This window comes from Mesoplodon densirostris, chromosome 10 (genome assembly GCF_025265405.1).
Source record: "Mesoplodon densirostris isolate mMesDen1 chromosome 10, mMesDen1 primary haplotype, whole genome shotgun sequence".
NCBI classification, from domain to species: domain Eukaryota; kingdom Metazoa; phylum Chordata; class Mammalia; order Artiodactyla; family Ziphiidae; genus Mesoplodon; species Mesoplodon densirostris.
The window spans coordinates 6,073,745-6,094,181 of record NC_082670.1 but is presented as its reverse complement, the minus strand read 5'-3'; the positions used below and the strand labels follow the sequence as shown (position 1 = coordinate 6,094,181).

At 40.5% G+C, this 20,437-nt stretch overlaps 1 protein-coding gene across 2 annotated transcripts; it reads right to left on the bottom strand.

Moving 5' to 3' along the window:
• Nucleotides 1-1,039: 1,039 nt before the first annotated feature.
• On the bottom strand, nt 1,040-18,299 carry SNRNP48 (small nuclear ribonucleoprotein U11/U12 subunit 48). 2 transcript variants are annotated; one of them, XM_060110705.1, is made up of 10 exons: nt 18,105-18,186; nt 17,633-17,728; nt 15,236-15,349; nt 14,926-14,986; nt 13,515-13,589; nt 8,703-8,891; nt 8,128-8,249; nt 6,239-6,327; nt 5,755-5,919; nt 1,040-2,855 (listed from the first exon to the last, which is right to left on the bottom strand). In XM_060110705.1, exons 3-10 carry the CDS (start codon nt 15,308-15,310, stop codon nt 2,807-2,809), a joined length of 825 nt encoding a protein of 274 aa, XP_059966688.1. In that variant the 5' UTR covers nt 15,311-15,349; nt 17,633-17,728; nt 18,105-18,186; the 3' UTR covers nt 1,040-2,806. The 2 variants fall into 2 exon arrangements, with proteins under 2 accessions (XP_059966688.1, XP_059966687.1); XM_060110704.1 differs by lacking the exon at nt 17,633-17,728 and having other exon boundaries at nt 18,105-18,299.
• Nucleotides 18,300-20,437: the final 2,138 nt, after the last annotated feature.

The following is a 20,437-nucleotide window of genomic DNA, read 5'->3' as shown; positions in this document are numbered from 1 at the left end:
AGATGTCGCTTTGCAAGGTGAGGCGGTTCCCTTCCATTTCTAGTCTGCCGAGAGTGTTTTGTCTTTTTTAAGCCCTAAATAGGTATTGAACTTTATCATGCTTTCTCTGCATCTATGGAGGATCATATGGTTTCTCTTTAGCACATCAATATGGTAAATTACATTGACTGAGGTATGTTTCTTCTTGAGTAAACTTAGGTAATTTGTGTATTTCAAGGAATTTACCCATTTCATCTAAATTGTTGAATGTACTGGCATAATATTCCCTGTCATTTTAAAGTCTGTAGAATCTTTAGCAACACCTCCACATTCATTCTTGATACTAATTACTTTCTTTTTTTCCTCCTGGCTAGAGTCATCTGCCTAGAGGCTTATCAAGTTTATTCACCTTTCTGCAAAACTAGTTTTTGCTTTCTTTTACTCTATTGCTTTCCAGTTTTCTATTTCACTGATTTATGTTCTTTATTGTTTTCTTCCTTCTGCTTAATGTGGGCTTAATTCAATCTTCTTCTATCTAAGTTTACTCAAGAAGAAACAGACACCTTGAAATAGATTCACTGTATTAAATTCATAGATAAAAACCTTCCCACAGAGAACACTCCAGTCCCAGATGGTTTCACTGGTAAATTCTACCAAAAACCTAAAAAGGAATAGTATCAATTATTCACAATTCCAGATAATAAAAGAGGAAGGAAACTTTCCCAGCCATCATTATCTTGATACCAAAAACCAGACAGACAAGTAAACTACAGACCGATATACCTCATGAATGGAGACACCTTAACAAAAATTTGGCAAATTTTTGCAAACAAGTGAATCTAGCAAGACATTAAAGAAACACTATCCTATTTTTCCCCAATCCCACCATCCTATTCCTTTCCCCTTCTCTCTCTCCTACTAAAAGCCCAAGTACATCTTCTAGTTAGTAAAGTCATTGAAATCATAATGAAAAACAATATTATAAATTAAGTTATACTATATGAAACTGCTGATCATTCAAATGGATTTGACCTACAAAAGCAGCAATTTCATATGGCTCAACATTATGGTAACTCCAAAGTCCTTGTTTTTAAGACTTTTCAATATGAATTTTATATACTTAGAAATTAAGTACCACGGCACTAATAGGGCTTTATACTGGCAAGTGACCTGTTGATTCTCACCCTATAAATTAGAGCTTCTTCCACACCTGAACCTAGCAGCCAATCTGATCTAAAACCAGTCAACCTTTCTGGCACTGTCAGTTCCTTACTCACATAATCAAGGTTTCCTTTCTATTTGGAACCCACCTTGGAATCCTTAACCTGGGTTTCGCAGATACTGCTCTTCAGACATGAGATGTTTAACATTTAATGCCAAAGCTTCAACTGAACAATCTGGCATACAATAGAATAGACTATACCACCAGCAGCGAGAAGGAAAACCAATGGATCAGTCTGTGAAGAGGCAAGTACTGTGTTGTAGCATTCCACTTACATGAATTCTAGAAAAGATGTATCTAATCAACAGTAACAAAAAGAAGATCTGTGGTTGTTTAGGGCTGGTGGTAGAGAAACTGATTGGGAAAAGAGGTATAAGGGAACTTCTGAGGGAGACGGAAATGTTCTCTATCTTGACTGAGATGAAGGATACATGGTAGGGGGGTGTAAGTTTGTCAAAACTCAATGAAATGTACACTTAAAATGAATGTATTTTACTGCATGTAAACAGTACCTCAATCAAATTTACAAAAAACAAAACAGTATATTTTTAATTAACAAGTGAAACACAAACACTACCTTATTTTTAAAAAATTAATGCATAATGGATAAAGCTTAAGTTCCCTTTGACCACCCTCCCAATCCTGGTTTCCATCCTTTCTCTCTCCCATTTATACCTCCTCCCTCAAATAATCACTGCTGGGAGTTTGGGATGAGTTCTTCTGAACCTTTAAAAATATATTTACATACATATACAGCCCAAGAAGATGTACAGTATTGTTTTGTACATAGATATAACTTGTACACATTTCTGAAACTTGTTTATTTTCATTTAGCATGTCTCTGAGATCTATTCATGATAATATAGTTTATTTCTTTAAATCCAATATAGTAATCTATCATGTGACTATACCACATTTTATTTAGCCAGGCCTTTCCCCTTCTGATAAATACTTGGGTTGTTTTTCCCTTTTACAGTTCACCTGTGGTTACCCCGAGGTGGCCACAGGGATCACAGATGGTGCTCCAAGCGTTCTTTAGCCTTATCTGTAAGGTTTAATTTTTTTTTTTTCTGCGGTATGTGGGCCTCTCACTGTTGTGGCCTCTCCCATTGCAGAGCACAGGCTCCAGACACGTAGGCTCAGCAGCCATGGCTCACGGGCCCAGCCGCTCTGCAGCATGTGGGATCTTCCCGGACTGGGGCACGAACCCGTGTCCCCTGCATCGGCAGGCGGACTCTCAACCACTGCGCCACCAGGGAAGCCCAAGGTTTAATTTTTTACAGTAAGAATGCATTTATGTATTAGTTATAAAGTTTAAATATTCACTTTAGTTAAAGAATTTTCTGATACATAAATTATCAAAAAAAGAATGAAACAAAATCAGTAATAGGAGGCAATCATCCATTAAAATATAAGGAAAACAAAGTTCTAGGGCATAATCAATGTACTCATGGTTTGACATGTAAGTATTGGTTGAAAAATAATGATCTGAGCACTAAACAGTCCATATAAGCACATTCTCCTACTCAAAGCAATTATGATAAAAATATCAGCATACTGGTTACCATGGCATAAGCATGATTAATACATGCACAAATACTTCGTTTATGTTTTTTGCTTTCTTCTTTTATGACTATGATGTCTTTCCCCATCCCTGAAATGAAAGGGGTGAAAAAAAAAATTATAAATGACAGGCACTTTAAAATCAAAGCTTTAAAATAATAATTCGCAGTAATATACTGACATCAGATACAAACCAGAACAAGTTAAAACATGCCCTTAAAACTGAACAGTGACATTTTTTAGGAGTAGATATAAAAAATCCATCATTAAAACTACAGGACAAAATTGAGATGGGGATAAGGAAAACGGATTTTTTACCTGCGCTTTGGAGTTACACTTTAAATTGAACTCTGACTATATGTACCTGGTTGATGACCTGAGAGTTCATTGCAAACAGGATGCTGGAGTCATAGGAGGAGTTCAGATGTCTGATCTCTTCACCCTGGCCCCCATCTCAGCTCCCACAATTCATTCCCTCTCAGGGGTGGCCCTCAAAGACTATCCTACTGAGAAGTGTTTCCTGCTAATACTCAGTTTATCCTCTCTAAAGGAAGATTACTCGTGTTTAGATTGTGAGGTTATCTAACATATGTAAGTCAACAGGGACTGACTGGACATGGCAAACATTACTTCAGTGGAAGAAGCACTGACAGCCAGAAGAGGGGAGACAGCACAATTTCTGACAGCTAATCAAGAGTTAACGTGTGCAGGGGCTTCCCTGGCGGCGCAGTGGTCAAGAATCCGCCTGCCGACGCAGGGCACAGGGGTTCGAGCCCTGGTCTGGGAGGATCCCACATGCCGCGGAGCAGCTACACCTGTGTGCTGCAACTACTGAGCCTGTGCTCTAGAGCCCGCGAGCCACAACTACTGAGCCCACACAACTACTGAAGCCCATGCGCCTGGAGCCCGTGCTCTGCAACAAGAGAAGCCACCGCAGTGAGAAGCCTGCACACCGCAATGAAGAGTAGCCCCCGCTCGCAGCAACGAAGACCCACTGCAGCCAAAAATAAATAAATATAATAAATTTATTTTAAAAAAGTTAATGTGTGCATAATTATCACACATTATCATGCAGTAAATGAATCAAAAGGGTTTACTAAGCAAATATTTCATTGTTATAAGAGAAGGACTAAATCACAGCTAGCTTTAACTCTATGAACTGAATGATAAGATGAGCAAAATTATTAAACCAGTAAGTCTTACTAATTCCTGATCGCCACCAGCCCTGGAGAGGTATCATTTAAAAGCCTATGCTAGGGCTTCCCTGGTGGCGCAGTGGTTCAGAGTCCGCCTGCCGATGCAGGGGACGTGGGTTTGTGCCCCGGTCCGGGAAGATCCCACATGCCGCGGAGCGGCTGGGCCCATGAGCCATGGCCGCTGAGCCTGCGCGTCCAGAGCCTGTGCTCCGCAACGGGAGAGGCCACAACAGTGAGAGGCCCGCGTACCACAAAAAAAAAAAAAAAAAAAAAAAAAAAAAGCCTATTGCTAGACAAGCACTGTGCAAATAATACTAAATAAGACATGGACCCGCTTTCAACGAGCTCAGTCTAGTAGAGAAAGAAATAACTTACGTTCAGTAAAAAGTAGGTGGCGGGTAGAGTGGTAACAAAATGGGAAAGATCAGCTCTGTCTGAATGAGTGAAAAAGGCTTCATGGAAATGACTAAGCTGGGTCCTAAAGGATGAGGAGGAGTTTACCGAAGGCTTAAAGGACTCCCCAGTGGCGCAGTGGTTAAGACTCCGTGCTCCCAATGCAGGGGGCCCAGGTTCAGTCCCTGGTCAGGGAACTAGATCCCACATGCATGCTGCCACTAAGAGTTCAAATGGCAGTGAGCTGCAACTAAGGAGCCCACGTGCCGAAACTAAGACTCAGCGCTACCAAACAAATAAATAAATATTTTTTAAAAAAAACAAAAAAACCAGGCAGCAGAACATGAGGTGGAAAAGCGTGGATGAGGCACAGTGCGGATGAGGAACTGTAACCCGGGCTGGCTAGAGCAGAAGTTATGTATTTCACGGGGGAGGGGCAAAATACAAAGTAGGTAGGCAGGTGCCCTGCTCCTGGAGGTCTTGAGAGCTCTTCTGAGGAATGTGAACTCTACCACCGAGGAGTTGTAAGAGGTGGAAGTTCACTCTGGCAGCAGGGCAGGGATGGATCCATATGGGACAAGCCTACAGAGGGAACAATGAGGAGAACAGCCATCGTTTTCCAGATGACAGCCTTAAGGACAGAGAGGAGGAGGAGCGTGTGAGGTATCTTCACACACAACTGACGATTAGGACCAGATGGTAAGGAGTAAAAGGGAGCTTCTAACGTGAGTCCTCGACTGCTGGCTTAGGTGAACACATGATGGCCGTCCATTAACCAGGACAGCAGTACTGGTGGAAGAGGAGCAGACCAAGAAAAAGTCAAGCTCAGGTGTAGACCTGACAAATTTGAGATCCACGTAGATGCCCAGTAAGCAGCTGGATACAGGAACAGACCTCGGTCCATCTGAATTCATTATTTCAGTATTACTTTATATCTCCCCAGCTTTCACAATTTTATCAGGAATACCAACAAGGGCAAAACTGCCTGCCATTAAAGCTTAGACCTTCTCTCTGACTTTATAACATCCTTTATCTGATGAATTAGCAAGAGAAAGAAAGGATGAGAAAGAGAAACAAGAAAGGGAGGGAGGGACACAGAAAGGACTGAAGAAAGATCTAGGCAAACACCTTTTTAACCTGGTTAACTTTCTACCTAGACATTACTTTCCCATCTCCTGGTGAGGAAACAAGTAATAAAAAAGGGAAACCGCACCAAGCAGGCAGATAGAGCTGTGGATATTTGAACTGAAACAGGATGAATGTTAAGAATCTTCATCAATTGTTTCTCTCCTCACCTTAATTTACTTACAAGCCATTTTCTCAGCATGGCCTATGACAGAAGGACCTTTTGCTTCTCAAACATCAACAATTCGACAGCGAATGACGCAGTGTTGGGCTTACCTCTCTTTCCTTCTTCTTGAGTCCCAGTGTTTGTCCTTATCTTTGCTCCTTTTGTGTTTATGGGGGCTCCTACTCCGGTCCCTTCTATGTCGTGAACACTCCGCATCCAGATAGCTTCCCCCAGACTGCCGTGAGTCTACTGAAGCCGACCGCCTTTCTTCATTCCTGAAACAGAAAGAACATTAAACAGTTAGTTTTAACTATGGTCTCCAGTACAGACCAGCCTAAAGCTCAATATTCTGTATCAGACCAGTGACAGATAGAGACTAAACACGTATAACCTTGCACTCCAGATAAGAGGGCAGGCAAAGAAACTTAGCTCTTAATGGTATGTTTCACAACTGTGGTAAAATAAAGAACAGTAAGCGTTCTGATGAATTACAGCGTGCTACTAATGGTCTTGGAGGTGCTAAAATTCAGTTGAACAATTACAGGTGACGGAATAAAAAGAGAACTCTTTTCACCAACTGACACACTGACATACTTCTCCGCATCGTCCTCTGCTTTCTCCTGCTCCTCCTGCCACTGGCTGCTGAGTTCCTCCATGTGCACGTTGATCACATCCCGAATCACCTACGGAGAATTAAGTACCGAATTTCAGATAAGAGAGCTGCTCAGGGACTTCCCTGGTGGCGCGGTGGTTAAGAATCCGCCTGCCAATGCAGGGGACACGGGTTCGAGCCCTGGTCCGGGAAGATCCCACATGCAGAGGAGCAACTAAGCCCGTGTGCCACAACTACTGAGCCCACGTGCCACAATTACTGAAGCCCGTGCACCTAGATCCCGTGCTCTGCAACAAGAGAAGCCACCGCAATGAGGAGCCCATGCACCACAATGAAGAGTAGCCCCTGCTCGCCGCAACTAGAGAAAGCCCGTGCGCAGCTACGAAGACCCAACGCAGCCAAAAATTAAATAAATAAATTTATTTTTTAAAAAAAAAGGTTAACCATAAAATTGTAAAGAACACTTAGCAACGACACTTACACTTGAGTTCAAGGTTATGAGACCAGAGAAGAAACAAGTGTTGAACCACCAAGGATTTGAGGGACTGTAAGACTCACTAGGGCGATGCCCGAGTAAGGTAAGTCTAAAACATGTACTTTAATTGTAAAAAGCACAGCATAAAACTAAGTGCTAAGCCGTCGGTACAGAGCATGAGTGCAGTAAGCCGGCAGATGGCTCAGGGCCATCAACACCTCATGGAAACAGTGAGTGGGCATCAAGTTTCTAAACAGCAAAACAAAAGGCACCGCAGATGAGACATGTATTAGGATACCAAGGTAAGAATAAATACGTGTGATCAGATACAGTTTAACAGACATGCTTGACTAAAGCAAAAGAAAACGCTTGGTAAAATGAGGCCGGATTATGGAAGGTCTCTGAAATCATAAAAGGAAAGAAGAAATAACATGGGAACAATTAGAGATTCAATGAGGAAATTATTTACAGCATTTAGGCAAGGTGATTTGTGTACCAAAAATTCATCAACTCTACCCACTAAATGACATCTGAAAATAAGTCTAGATATACATCAAGAGGTTAATGTACTTAAATTTTATAATATACATAAAATTATTTTATAATATAAATTATAAATAATTTATACCAAGACATTTCTTAAGCCCAAATGTTTAGTAAAGTACATAAACGCGCACTAAAATTTCTGCCAAGAAAGATAACTATTTACTGAACAATTTCTTTGTCCATAAGCATTATTTCAATTACTTCTCACAATAACCCTGCAGTCTGTATTACTATAAAATGAAAAAATCTGAATCTTAAAAAGCCCAAATAATTTGCCCAAGTCAAACAGCCAATGATAAACTGCAGAATCAAAACTCAAGCCCAGGTCTGTCTAAAGCCAAAATCTATGTTCTCATCATGATGTAATACCACTTTCTCAAAAGCAGTGTTTTTTGTAAGACTGCACAACCTTTTTTTTTTTCTTTTTTTTTTTTGCGGTACGCAGGCCTCTCACTGTTGTGGCCTCTCCCGTTGCGGAGCACAGGCTCCGGACGCGCAGGCTCAGTGGCCATGGCTCACGGGCCCAGCCGCTCGGCGGCATGTGGGATCCTCCCAGACCGGGACACGAACCCACGTCCCCTGCATCGGCAGGTGGACTCTCAACCACTGCGCCACCAGGGAAGCCCTGCACAACCTCTTTATAGAAGTGCTTTGTACCCTGAAAAGCCTTTGTCTGGTAAAGGGTGGGTCTGAGAGTGATGGAGCAAATACAAAGCAGGTGTGGCCACCGTGGAGCCACTTCCTCTCACAAAACGTCTAAGGAACTGTGGAAATCCACGGGACAGAGGACAACTATCTAAGGGAAATCTCTGTGTTCACCAAAGCTCTATACAATTATGTAAAACATACCTCAGTATATGATTTCTTGGTTATGTGAACATTCTTAGCTCTATAGGACTGGCGTCTTCTTTTATAATCTCTCACTTCTGCCAGGATTTCAAGGTAAGATTTTGGACTTTTTCGACTATTATCTAATAAAAGAACAAAATAAAATTATTACATCCTCAGAAGCTATAAATTCTTATGAATTAGTGGGAAGGAACACCATAATCATCTGATATTTCAACATGCTTTAATGTATTGTAATAATATAGCACTCAAAAATATTCTAAAAATTCTGTTATATAAATGGACTAAGTTTTATATCACTCCTTTTCTCTAACCATTAATTGAACATAAGAGTGCTTAGGTACAGAGATTAAAGTAACATCCCAGCTCAAGGAACATTCTTACAGAAGTAAGGTATGCTTAATGTAACAATCAGAGAGCAAAATTTCAAGTACTAAGTAAACATCTTAATATATATGTAAATAACAGATGATACAAAACCATCCAACTCCAAGCGGCCTGACAAGTCATCTTAGTAACACTCAAAGGATGGAATGATAATTAAGAAATAGAAAACTATGACATTCGTCTCAAACCTTGATTGACTTTGGCAGCCAAGTCTACAAAGAGATCGTTGTCATTTTCAATAATTTGAGAATCTGAGCGCTTTTTCTTTGTCTCCTCGATTACAAAATCATAGAGGGCAAGACGATCGGCTTGGGTTAGATCACAAACAAACCGTTTGTGATTCAGAGGAACTTCAACAGGCAATGAAGAATACATCCCTAGAGTAAAAATAAAATCACAAGAATAAACAATACATGAAGCTTTGTGGATTTATGATCTACTATACTTATCTTTAAACATGCGCTGTAATAATGCAACATTAAATTAACACAAGCAATCTGTTTTCATAGTAATCCCTAAACATACAAAACATCAATCTGTGTGATAACGGTCAACACTGACTCTATCCTGAATGCTACATCCACAAAACGTTTGCTGTTGTGGACGTTTGCTATTCTTTCCAACAATGTTAAGACAGATCCCATGAAGGCAGGCAATAATAACCATGAGACAATTTGCTAAGAAAAAAATCTTTTAAAAGGCTACCCATACTGTAAAAGTAGATATTAACTTTCTTTCTGTCTATGTGCTTTTCCCCATAAAAGCTGGGAAAAAAATGTTTTTAATAGGTTATACACATTACAGTCCCTTTGAAGATAAATTATAGAAATATGAAAAATGTGTAAAAAATATAATTTTTTATGAGACATATGATTCAAGCTAGATGTTCCATAGTCAAAATACAACCCATTTGTGCAATGACTTAGAGCTAGGGACCAAGAAACAGTTAACTAGCAGAAATCCCAAGAAAGACCAGAGAAAGACAGACTGAGACTAACCCTGATTTAATTTTCGGAAGCAGCAGCATATTGACTTCACCAAATTAACTGAAAAACGTTAACAATACCACCACCCCCAAAGTCACGGAACTTTCTAAAATCTGCTCATTAATGAAAAAAAGTAAATACAATACCTGGATATGATGTATTAAACATTGAAGAAAATTTGTTTTGAGATTCAAATTTTCTCAAAGAAACAAAAAAATTACTGTAACTGTAAATAAAGCAATTTAAAACGATTCTTTCTAGACTTCATTATTCACGAATGCAAACAAAGAACATGAGCTTCTAAAGGAATCCTTTTAATGTTTGCTAGTTACCCTAAAGTAATAACTTAGGTTCACAGAACAATGTAAAATCAGTAGCTCTTCTCAAATACTTATATTTGATAAAGTTTAATCTCACTGACTTCCTAGGTAAAGAGGCAAAACAAAAATTCAAATGAGAGCACCCTATGAACTAAGCATTACAACACAAGAAAAGAGATGACTTTACATTTGTCTACAAATTAAGAGGAGAGCTACACTGAATCTGAGTCCGTGGTGTAACAGCTATAGATAACCATCTGTACAAGCAGAAGGCTTCTGAATTAGTGCAGAAGGAGGGTTCCCTCCTTTTCAATCTTACTCTAATTCTGGTAGAAGCTAGGGAAAGCCAGATGTTAAAACATTTAATTTTATAATATAAAAATGAGATGGCTTTGATAAACCTAATTTATCTGAATATAGGTTATATATTCTGGGAGAAAAATACAAAAGATTAGAAAACACTGATGTATTATAAACAAGCTCCATATAAACCTCTCTGTTCTTTTTAAACAAAGAAGTATAATTTCCTCCTTAAAATATTTTGGAGTTTTCTTTATTCACCTTAAATTTCTGTATGGTCAAGACTGATAGTTAAATTCTTTGAAATTCAACTAAAATTCCAAGTCAAGACTATAATGTTGTGACAATGATTAAGATAAAGTTTAGAAATTTGAGTGATACTTTTAAAAGGATATCATTTGCAAAAAGGATACTGCATATCTTTAAATAAGGAGTACATTCAGGTTCCTAATTCCTCTTTATACTCACCCCAATTACTGAAAAAGAAAAAGTACAGGAAAAGTTAAACAACAAACTGCATTCAAATCATTCAGAACATAGATATTTCTGACAAAAAAATAATAATAAACACACTTAAATAAGCTTACATTTCCACAAAATGTAAAAGTTCAAATGCAAGTTTCTATACAATTTAGAGGTATATCTGAATGAGCTGTAATCATACTAATTCTGTGACCCTCTATCTACTTTTTTTTATAGCAGTTTTTAAAAACTGTGGTAAAATATACACATGAAATTTACCATTTTAACCATTTTCAGATGTACAGTTCAGTGGCACTTAGTACATTCATACTGTTGTGCGACCATCACTTCTATCCATCTCCAGAACTTTTTCATCATCCCAAACTGAAACTCTGATCTACTGTTTCAATAACTTGAACTCTCATTCTTCTGTGTTAGTCCTTTCTGCCAACACAGGGCATCTCAAACGTGTGAGATACAATATTAAATATTAATAATATTAATATTAAATAATAATATATTTAACAATATTAAACATTAACTCGTGTTAAAGGTACAAATTCAGAATTTTGCGAAGAATTCATACAGAGTCAATTTCCTAACACTGGAGATGAAGAAATGAGGCCCTTGGAAGTAAAACGATTCACCAACATCTCACAAGTGGTAGGAACAGATCAGGTCTAGAACCATGATCTCCTGTCTCTTTGGGGTTCTTTAGCGTAGTACACTGATGTTCAAATCATGGCCACCACCCAAACAGATGCCATGAAACTGAAGTACAGCAATTTGAATTTTTAATATTGAAGGAAAAAGATAAACCACGAATTATAAATGATTGTTTATGACTGAAATTAGTATCTTGGTTATAAAATTAACCAAAGTAACTATATCTGAAAATAAATAAGTAGATCTAATGGCTGTTTAAGCTTTGACAAAGATTAACGAATTGAGAACCCTATACCTTGAGTTTAGACCTGATGTGACTGATGAAATGAAAACATAAAAAACTTACAATTTAGTACATAACAAAATATTAATGAAATGGAAAATGTAAAACTATTCATGTTAGTCACTCTTCCTTCAAAGTAAACATCAATAAGAAAGTATTAAAGAGATTTTTGTCCTGGGGTAAAAAATTTTAGATGTGTAAGACATAAGTGCGCCACAAAAATTAATCTCTATTGAGAAATTGCAGAACTCTACACAGGTGAAAAAAAGTTTTAAAAAGAGGGTTACAGATCATATAACATGTTATTCTTAACAAATAAGTCTTAATTTAAGACAATACAAAAATTCAAAATCAAATAGAAGTTCCTCTTAACTATCTATTGAAAGAACTATTCATTCAAAGTAATTATTTGCTTTTGTAAAGAATTAAACTCAATGTGCAAATCTGCAAAATTCAGAACTTGGCTCTCAATCCAGCTTTCCTATATTATAGCAAAGGGGTGCTAATTCACTTCTGTGTGCCTCTTTTTCTTCATCTAAAATGAAAGGGCAAATACTTGTTCAACCTATCACAAGTTTGTTGTCAAAGGGAAATGAAATGCATAAGAGAGCTTTGAAAAAAAATAAAAATCTCTTCTAAAATATAAAAGCACTGAGGACCTTTAGAACAAGCACCCCAGAACTTTATCTCTATCAGACAGGATTTGTTTCCTGATCTGTAAAAAGCAGAAGCTGGATTAGATGATCTCCAAGTTCTCTTTCAACTCTAAAATAAATTCAGTAAATCTATCTAACTAGCTAAGGTCAAAAAAATTCCTTTAACTAGTAACCCCTCCAAAAAACAAAACCAAAATCCTTTACTTTTTTAATTGGTTCAGTAACTGAACAGGGGTCAAAAAAGGCTTGACTGACTATTGCTCAGTAATCTCTTCAAATAAGATGAGAGTCAAATGTCTCCCTCAAAGAATAAAACCTGCAATTTAGCACAAAAAGTACTAAATGGGATCTTCAAAACAGGAAATACAAGAAATATGCTTCTGGCTGTTACAAGGAACCAATGTAATGCAGACTAAGAAGACTTCTTCCTTCTGCAGCCATAGGGCAACTGAGGGAGAAATGAAGCCCAGATACTGGCTTAGAACAATGGGATTAAGACCCTGAACATCAACACAGGAGAAAAGAAATCGTAACTATGGGCTGGTGAGTATCATTCAGCTAAAAAGAAGCGTGAGGGAGAAAAAGGTAAGATGTCCAGAAAAAGCTACCTTCAGGAGGCTTAAAGAAGTCAACTGAGAATTCTTATCAGAGCCAGTAAGCTTTGGCTGGATGGTCTACCTAGAGCCAGAAATCTGTTAACTCCATTTACTTGTTTTCTTCTATCATTTTGAAGGATTAAGGTTTCTTTCAATTTCCTAGAAGCTCAAACTTAAAAATTCTAACCTAGTCTCTGCTGAAGTTAAGTCCCAGGCAGAAACTCTTAAGCCAGCCTTCCAAAGCCGGGCATGCAGGGATCCACAAACCCTCTGAAATTGTATATAAAACTGTTGTTTGTGCTTCACTGAGGAGTAGCTGTGGAGACAGATTAGCCCGAGCCTTTCCTCTTACACTGCATTTCGACATTCCTACATTTAACACTGGGCTAATTCTCAAGAGAGAGGGGAAATGTCAGGGTGAGACAGTCTACTCAATGGGATTTATTTACTAAATAATCATAATTTTAAAAAAATTATCTACGAGGCAATCTCACCTATTAGGTAATTCCAAAGCATGAATCCCTAGCTAAAACAGTGTCCTGGTGAGACTGGTGTATCTCAGTGGAATATATCTAACAAATGAAGCTGACACCAAGCACTGAGTCTAATGTCAAATGTAAAACTTAGCCTTTCTCATAACTGTTCTCGTAAGATTTCTCTTGAAAATTAGTAACATGTGCTATAGAAGAAAAACAGTTTTACTAATTAGTTCAAACTTTGATGCCACTTACTTTGATTATAATAATCACCATCGTTTCCAACTGCATCTCTAGCTTGTTTAATTATGTGGAATTGTGAGTCCTTATCTGTCAAAAAAATCCATAAATACAATATGAATCATCAGTGTCCACAATGAAATTAACTGGGTTCCAATCCAAGCTCCTTGGGCACATTGAGAAACCTTCCAGAATCTTAACACCCACAGTGTTGCCAAGGTTCTCTGAATGCAGAATTCTTTCAGATCTACCTAGAATCCAGTAAGTAACCAGACTTCAAGCAATTCAGAAAACACTATAATCAAGCATGCAGCAGTAGCTGCTACAAATTTTATCAACCAATATAATATCTAACATTTCTTGAACCCCAGCTAAGTGTCAGGCAGTATTCTAACCATATTACATATATCATTACATCATTTAATCCTCACAAGGGTGCTATTATCATCATCCACATTTTATAAAGAAATTTAGGCAACAAACAGGTTAATTACCTTACTGAAAGTCACACAACTATTAGTGACAAAATTAGTTGTCTCAGGGCATTCTGATTCCAAAGTCCAAGACTTTAACCTCTATGTATGCTGTGAACACTTGGAACACATTTCCATCCTCAGTTCTATCGTCAAATTATGTGTGTGGCCAGATTTTTGTTATAATCAAGAAGGAAGGCATCTGTCCTATTGTACAAAGCTTTGGAGGATTTTCATTGCCTATTATAAGCCTGGTCTCTACATTTCAGATTGAGCAAACTAGTGTCACTATAGGAAATATCCTTCTTGGGACTTCCCTGGCAGTCCAGTGGTTAAGACTTCGCCTTCCAATACAGGGGGTGCGGGTTTGATTCCTGGTTGGGGAGCTAAGATCCCACATGCCTCGCAGCCAAAAAACCAAAAAAACATAAAACAGAAGCAATATTTTAACAAATTCAATAAAGACTTTAAAAAACGTTTCACATCAAAAAAAAATTCTTTAAAAAAAAAGAAATATCCTTCTTAATCAACCATAAGCATACTTATAAAGTCCATTCTTTTGATAATTCAAAAATGAAACATCAGGACTTCCTTGGTGGCGCAGTGTTAAGAATCCGCCTACCAATGCAGGGCACACGGGTTCAGTCCCTAGACTGGGAAGATCCCACATGACAAGGAGCAACTAAGCCCGTGCACCACAACTACGGAGCACTCTAGAGCCCACGAGCTGCAACTACTGAAGCCCACGCGCCTAGAGCCCGTGCTCCACAACTAGGTAAGCCACTGTGACGAGGAGCCCATGCACCGCAATGAAGAGTAGTCCCCGCTTGCCACAACTAGAGAAAGCCCGCGTGCAGCAACGAAGAACCAACGCAGCCAAAAATAAATAAAAATACCAATACCTATACAGGTACAGCTACACTAAAATATTTTAAAATTATATTAATACTTACTCAAGGTAACTGAAGGTATCTTCGCATTCTCATAGAAAAACTCAGAATTATACATTTTATCCTAAACAATAAAAAAAACAAAATCTTAGTGTTTTTCAGTATCATATGACTATTTTAAGATTTGAGATAAACCAACAATAGATTAATATCATTTAAACATTTTTTGCAATAATTTGAAAAATGAGGCAAGTACCATTGCACCCCTCAAATGACTATTATTTTGTCAGAAAACATCACACTGTACCTTCCAAATACTGTGAACTTACTAAGGCATGAATTACACAACATACACATAATAGATATATGGTACCTCTTCTTCTTTGGTATAGCCCAGTTTCCTCAATCTACAAGATACCATGTGCTTTGCTAAAGACGACTTAGGCATGTGATGATTGGAATCATAAGGGCATATGGCAACTTCATCCTATAAAGATCAAACAGAAGCAAAGAAAAATGGTACATAATTTTTAAGGAAATATTTATACCATTAAATGTTTTTATATCCTCTTCTGTAGGCCTCTCCCAACGCCCCTGTGTGAGTGTATATACACAGGAAAAAAAAAAAAAAAAACTCCCTCATTCTCTCTCCCCCTTACAGCCTCTGCCCCCCTTCAACCCATCAAAGCCCAACTCTTGAAAGATGTGTTTACACTCGCTGCCTGGACAACCTCACCTACCAATCAGCTAGTCTTTTCTCCTCCTAACGAATTCTGAAATCCTTCCACATAATCCATGCCCACTGCCATGTCCCCATGCAGGAGATCATCACCTCCCTCCTAGGTTACAAGGGCCACTGCCTAACTGCTCTCTCTACTTCCGGTCTGGCTGTTCTCCATTCTCCACACTGCAGCTAGCTTGAATCCCAGGCCTGCCACTTACTGACTGTATGAACTTAGTCAAGGTACTGAACCTTATTTTGCCTCAGTTTCCTCATCTATAAAAGGGGTGTAACAGCAGGACCTCTCTCACAAAGCTATGAGTTTATACACATAAAGCAATTTGGACAGGGCCTGGTAAATAGTAAGCATTCAATAAATATAAGCAATTATTATTTTATTAAAAGGCAAGTATAATCATGATATGTCTTGGCTTAAAATACTTCCATGCGGGGCTTCCCTGGTGGCGCAGTGGTTAAGCATCCTCCTGCCAATGCAGGGGATGCGGGTTCGAGCCCTGGTCTGGGAAGATTCCACATGCCGCGGAGCAACTAAGCCCGTGCGCCACAACTACTGAGCCTGTGCTCTAGAGCCCACATGCAGCAACTACTGAGCCCGTGAGCCACAACTACTGAAGCCCATGTGCCTAGGGCCCGTGCTCCACAACAAGAGAAGCCACCGCAATGAGAAGCCCGCGCACAGCAACGAAGAGTAGCCCCTGCTCGCCGCAACTAGAGAAAATCCATGTGGAGCAACAGAGACCCGACGCAGCCAAAAATAAATAAGTTAAAGAAAAAACAAAACTTCCATGCCTCCCCCACTGTTCTCATTAAGAAAAAAAATAAAATAAATCCAGATTCTTTAACACGGCTGACACAAGGACCTTTAAGCTCTGGCCCCTACTGACCATCATTCCCCTCCTTCCCCATAGCCTATGCTCTTAGCTACCCTTAACTACCGGAGGTTTCCTGATCTGCTCACACCCTTGTCTCTGGATTTCTACACATGCTGTTGATGCTTTCTCTGTGCTTCACTAGCTAATTCAGCTCACTTTCATTTATCAGCTTAGAGTTCACTTTACCCAGGAAGTCCTGGCCATCCCCTCACGGCCTACAATAACTGGCACTACAGCACTTCCAACCCAGCCTTCATGGACTTTATCACATTCCAATGTAGGGGCTGATCTCTCTGTATTCCCCCTCATCACCACCGCCAGCCGTTGAGCTCTGTGAGGATGGGAACTGCGACGCTGTTCACTCAACTTCAGTATGAAAACACTCCAGCAGAAAAGTGAAGATTCACTGCCTATCTGGACTGCACCTGGTCTAGGAAGTATGAATGTCACTTACCAGGATGTTAAAGCCAGTCCCTCTCCTGAATATTAGACACTGGTCTTGAAAAGGTCAGATACACACCCGCAGCCGATTGCCCGAATTTTGGAATTTCAGAGAGGAGTTTTAGAGCGGCTGCATACCAATTAGGCTCAGGGACTCTCAGAGCAGAATGCCTGGGGGTTCAAATCCTAACCACCACCTCTCAGCGATGTGTCCTGGAACAAAGTATCACCTCTTCTGGTTTGTTTCCTCATCTGTAAAAAATGGCTAACGGTACCTACCTCATAGGGTAACTATAAATATTAAAGGAGCTAATTATAGTAAGTGGCATATACAAAGCTCTATTTAACTGTAAATAAAAGATATCTAAATTTACTAAATCGCTGGGTAAACAGTGGTGTGGAAAGGCTTGGCAGGCCCCACTCAATGGAATTCGCAGCTTCAAATATACTTCTAAACAAATAAAGTGTTGCCGCTGTTTTCTCCTCTGGCCGGGCAGCACGCGGGATCTTAGTTCCCAGGCCTGGGATTGAATTGAACCCGGGCCCCCTGCAGCGGAAGCGCGGAATCCTAACCCCTGGACCGCCAGGGAATTCCCAAAAGTGTTTTTTTTAAATGGTAAACCCAGAAAGAATAGTCGACCGCATGAATAATGATGCCACACTGGAGCACTTCCCTTCCTCCCATCCCATTAAAAAAAAAATCAGGATTGTTCACCCCAATACTCTTGCCTGCCTCTCTTCCTAACGTCCAGGAGAGCTGCTGTCGACTCTAGGTTGACATCCTTTAATAATCCTGGAGTCGGTGCACAGTCTGGAGGTAGAGAAAGGTGACCTGCACTCCCAAGCCCTCCCGACACCGAGTCTGGTGCAACTGCGGACTCCACGCGACAGATGACAGGGCAAACCGCCGCCGCCTCCGCGAGCAGCACCCCGAGACCCGCCCGCTTATCTCCCAGTCACACCCCAGCCCGGCTATCCGCTCCGCTCTGCACCCGCCGCGATCCCTCGGCTCCTTAGGGCGAGGTTCCGCAGGGGTGAGCAGCCCGGGGGTGGGTGAGAGCATCCCGGGGGCGTCAGGCGCTGCAGGCCGGATCCCGCGCCTCCCACGGCCCTGCAGACGCGGGGCCGCGCCCGCCGCCCGGGGCTCCGCAGGCTGACGGCCCCCGGGAGCACCCCGCGCCCCTCACCTCGGCCGCCTCCTCCTCCCCGGGCTCCAGCCGGTCCAGGCTCCAGCCCAGCGACGCCGTCACCTCCTCCAGCGTCCGGCAGCAGCTCTCCACGAACTCGCTCAGCTCCTGCCGCAGCCGCCGCCGCTCCTCCACCGGCGGAGGATCGCCCTCCATTGCCGCCACACAGCCGCTAACCCGCCTCCCGGCCCGGAAGGAACGGCCCAACTGCCGGCGGCGCGCGCGGGCCTCTGGGAGCGGTGGGCGGGGCCACACCGCCACGTGACTGGATCCGCCAACAGGGAAGGGCCCCGGGAAGGGCGGAAGCTGTTCCGTTGAGAAGCCTCTTCCGTCCCTTCCCGACGTCGCTGCTTTTGTAAGGCTCGTCGACGCCTTTGCACTTGGCCTTCCCTGAACGGCGTTCCCCGCTCCGCCCCAATTAAAAAAAAAAAAAAAAAAGGCTTATATCTATAGAAAAGTTTAAAGAGTAGTACAATGAGCATTCTCATAGCCGTCCTCCAGTTCATTAACTGCTTAACATTTGGCCTCTCTCCCACCGTCTCCACACACACAGCCCCGCACACTGATTTTTGACGAATTATTTGAAAGTTGCGGATACTTCACCCCCACAGACGTCTGTATGCATCTCCTAAGGACATAGCCCGACATAAGCACAATATATGATCAAACCTAGAAAATTAATGATTTCATAGTATCATCTAACATAATTCGTATTCAAATTTCCCGAGCTGCCCCCGAAATTCCTTTGATAGCCGTTTTATTATTTTTTTCAACCCATGAGCTATAATCGGCTCTTTTAATGCAGAACAGTCTCCTCCACTCTCCTCTGTAACTTGTCATTGAATTTTGTCCCGACTCCCCGCCCGTTGTCTGGTAGAATGTTCCTCCTTCTGGACTTGTTAGATCTTCCCCTTACGACTAGATTCAGTGTAAGCATTTTTTGCAAGATGTGTGTACCTCTTTATCACACCTCATAGAGGACACATATCTTAGATTATCCTGCTGTCAGTAATGCTAAATATGATCACTCGGTAAAGACGGTGACTGCATGGCTCCATTGTAACTGTACATTTTCCTCTTGGTATTTGGTAAGTAATCTGAGGGATGCTACTTTGAGGCCATGTGAACATCCTGCTCCCAGCAAACTCACACAATCCTTCACTGAATCTGTGATTACATTACTGATTATGTACCCGATGATTCTGTAACTCTGTCATGCTCCCACGTTTATTAGCTGCCATTCTTACCATGCCTTCATTTTTTCTATTGTTTGTTTCACTATGGAATCACAGTTTGGTTTTTTAAAAATCATTATTAAAGATTTTTTTAATTCGTTATTACATACTCCATTACCATCATAATTCTTGCTTTTTTTATAAGCAGAAAATGTGTTTGCAGAAATTATAAAGTGAATACAAAATACTGATATTTTTGAGAAAATTGAATTGGATCAAATCAATAATAAAAATTTTTCCATGGTTCCATGGACTTCTTCTGAATAGTAAGATCATTGGTATTTGACATAGCCATAATGATGCCGTCAACACAAAGTGAACAATGCAAGAGGCATTTACTAAAGACTATGAGTATTTGTTATATGGATTCAGCCCATTAATAATCAATGTCCATTTCCATCCTGTATCCTGGACTTAATTTTTTTTTTTAACCATCGTAATTCTTGTTGATGCTCAAATGGTCCCAAGTTTGACCACTGGAAACCACTATAACCACCTGTGTCTCTTTGACACATTCCTGTTAGTCCTCAAGTACTTCCCTGCTTTGATTAACCCAAGTTTACTCTGTACATTTCCTACCCAAGACCCGGAACTAGCCCTTTTGGTTCCCCAAATGGTTTTAACTACCAGAATCTAATCCCTCTTATTTTTTTTTCAAGCCTGATGCCAAATCTTTGCTTTCCTTTGCACTTGCTTCCATCAGGCAGTATACAGTGGAGTATACTTTTGTGAACAACTATTCTCAAAAGCAAATAGCAGTTCTTACACACACACACAAATAAAGGTGATAATATGGAAACAGGCCAGTAGCTACAAGTGAATGTGTGGCGAGAAGCAGTCTATTCATACTCTGCCCACAGCATCCTTACTTTTTGTTTGCAGTTACATAGTTTGTTAAGCCTCCTGGAAAATGTGAGTCTATTTTTGGGCGTGAAGTGATGACTGTTTTCGAAAATTTCCATATACAGTTCCCTTTTCTGTGAATGTACAGTATACGTGAACCAGATCAAAACTCAGCCCAGGGGCCTCCCTGGTGGCGCAGTGGTTAAGAGTCCGCCTGCCGATGCAGGGGATACGGGTTCGTGCCCCGGTCTGGGA

Bases quoted from the DNA above. Each gene is read 5' to 3' on its own strand.
- SNRNP48 (XM_060110704.1), bottom strand. From the start codon at position 18,260: ATGGAGGGCGATCCTCCGCCGGTGGAGGAGCGGCGGCGGCTGCGGCAG. The intron at 15,350-18,104 runs GTGAGGGGCGCG...TGATCTTTATAG, and splicing joins GGGAGGAGGAGGCGGCCGAG to GATGAAGTTGCCATATGCCC. The intron at 13,590-14,925 runs GTAAGTATTAAT...TTTTTTTGACAG, and splicing joins GATACCTTCAGTTACCTTGA to ATAAGGACTCACAATTCCAC.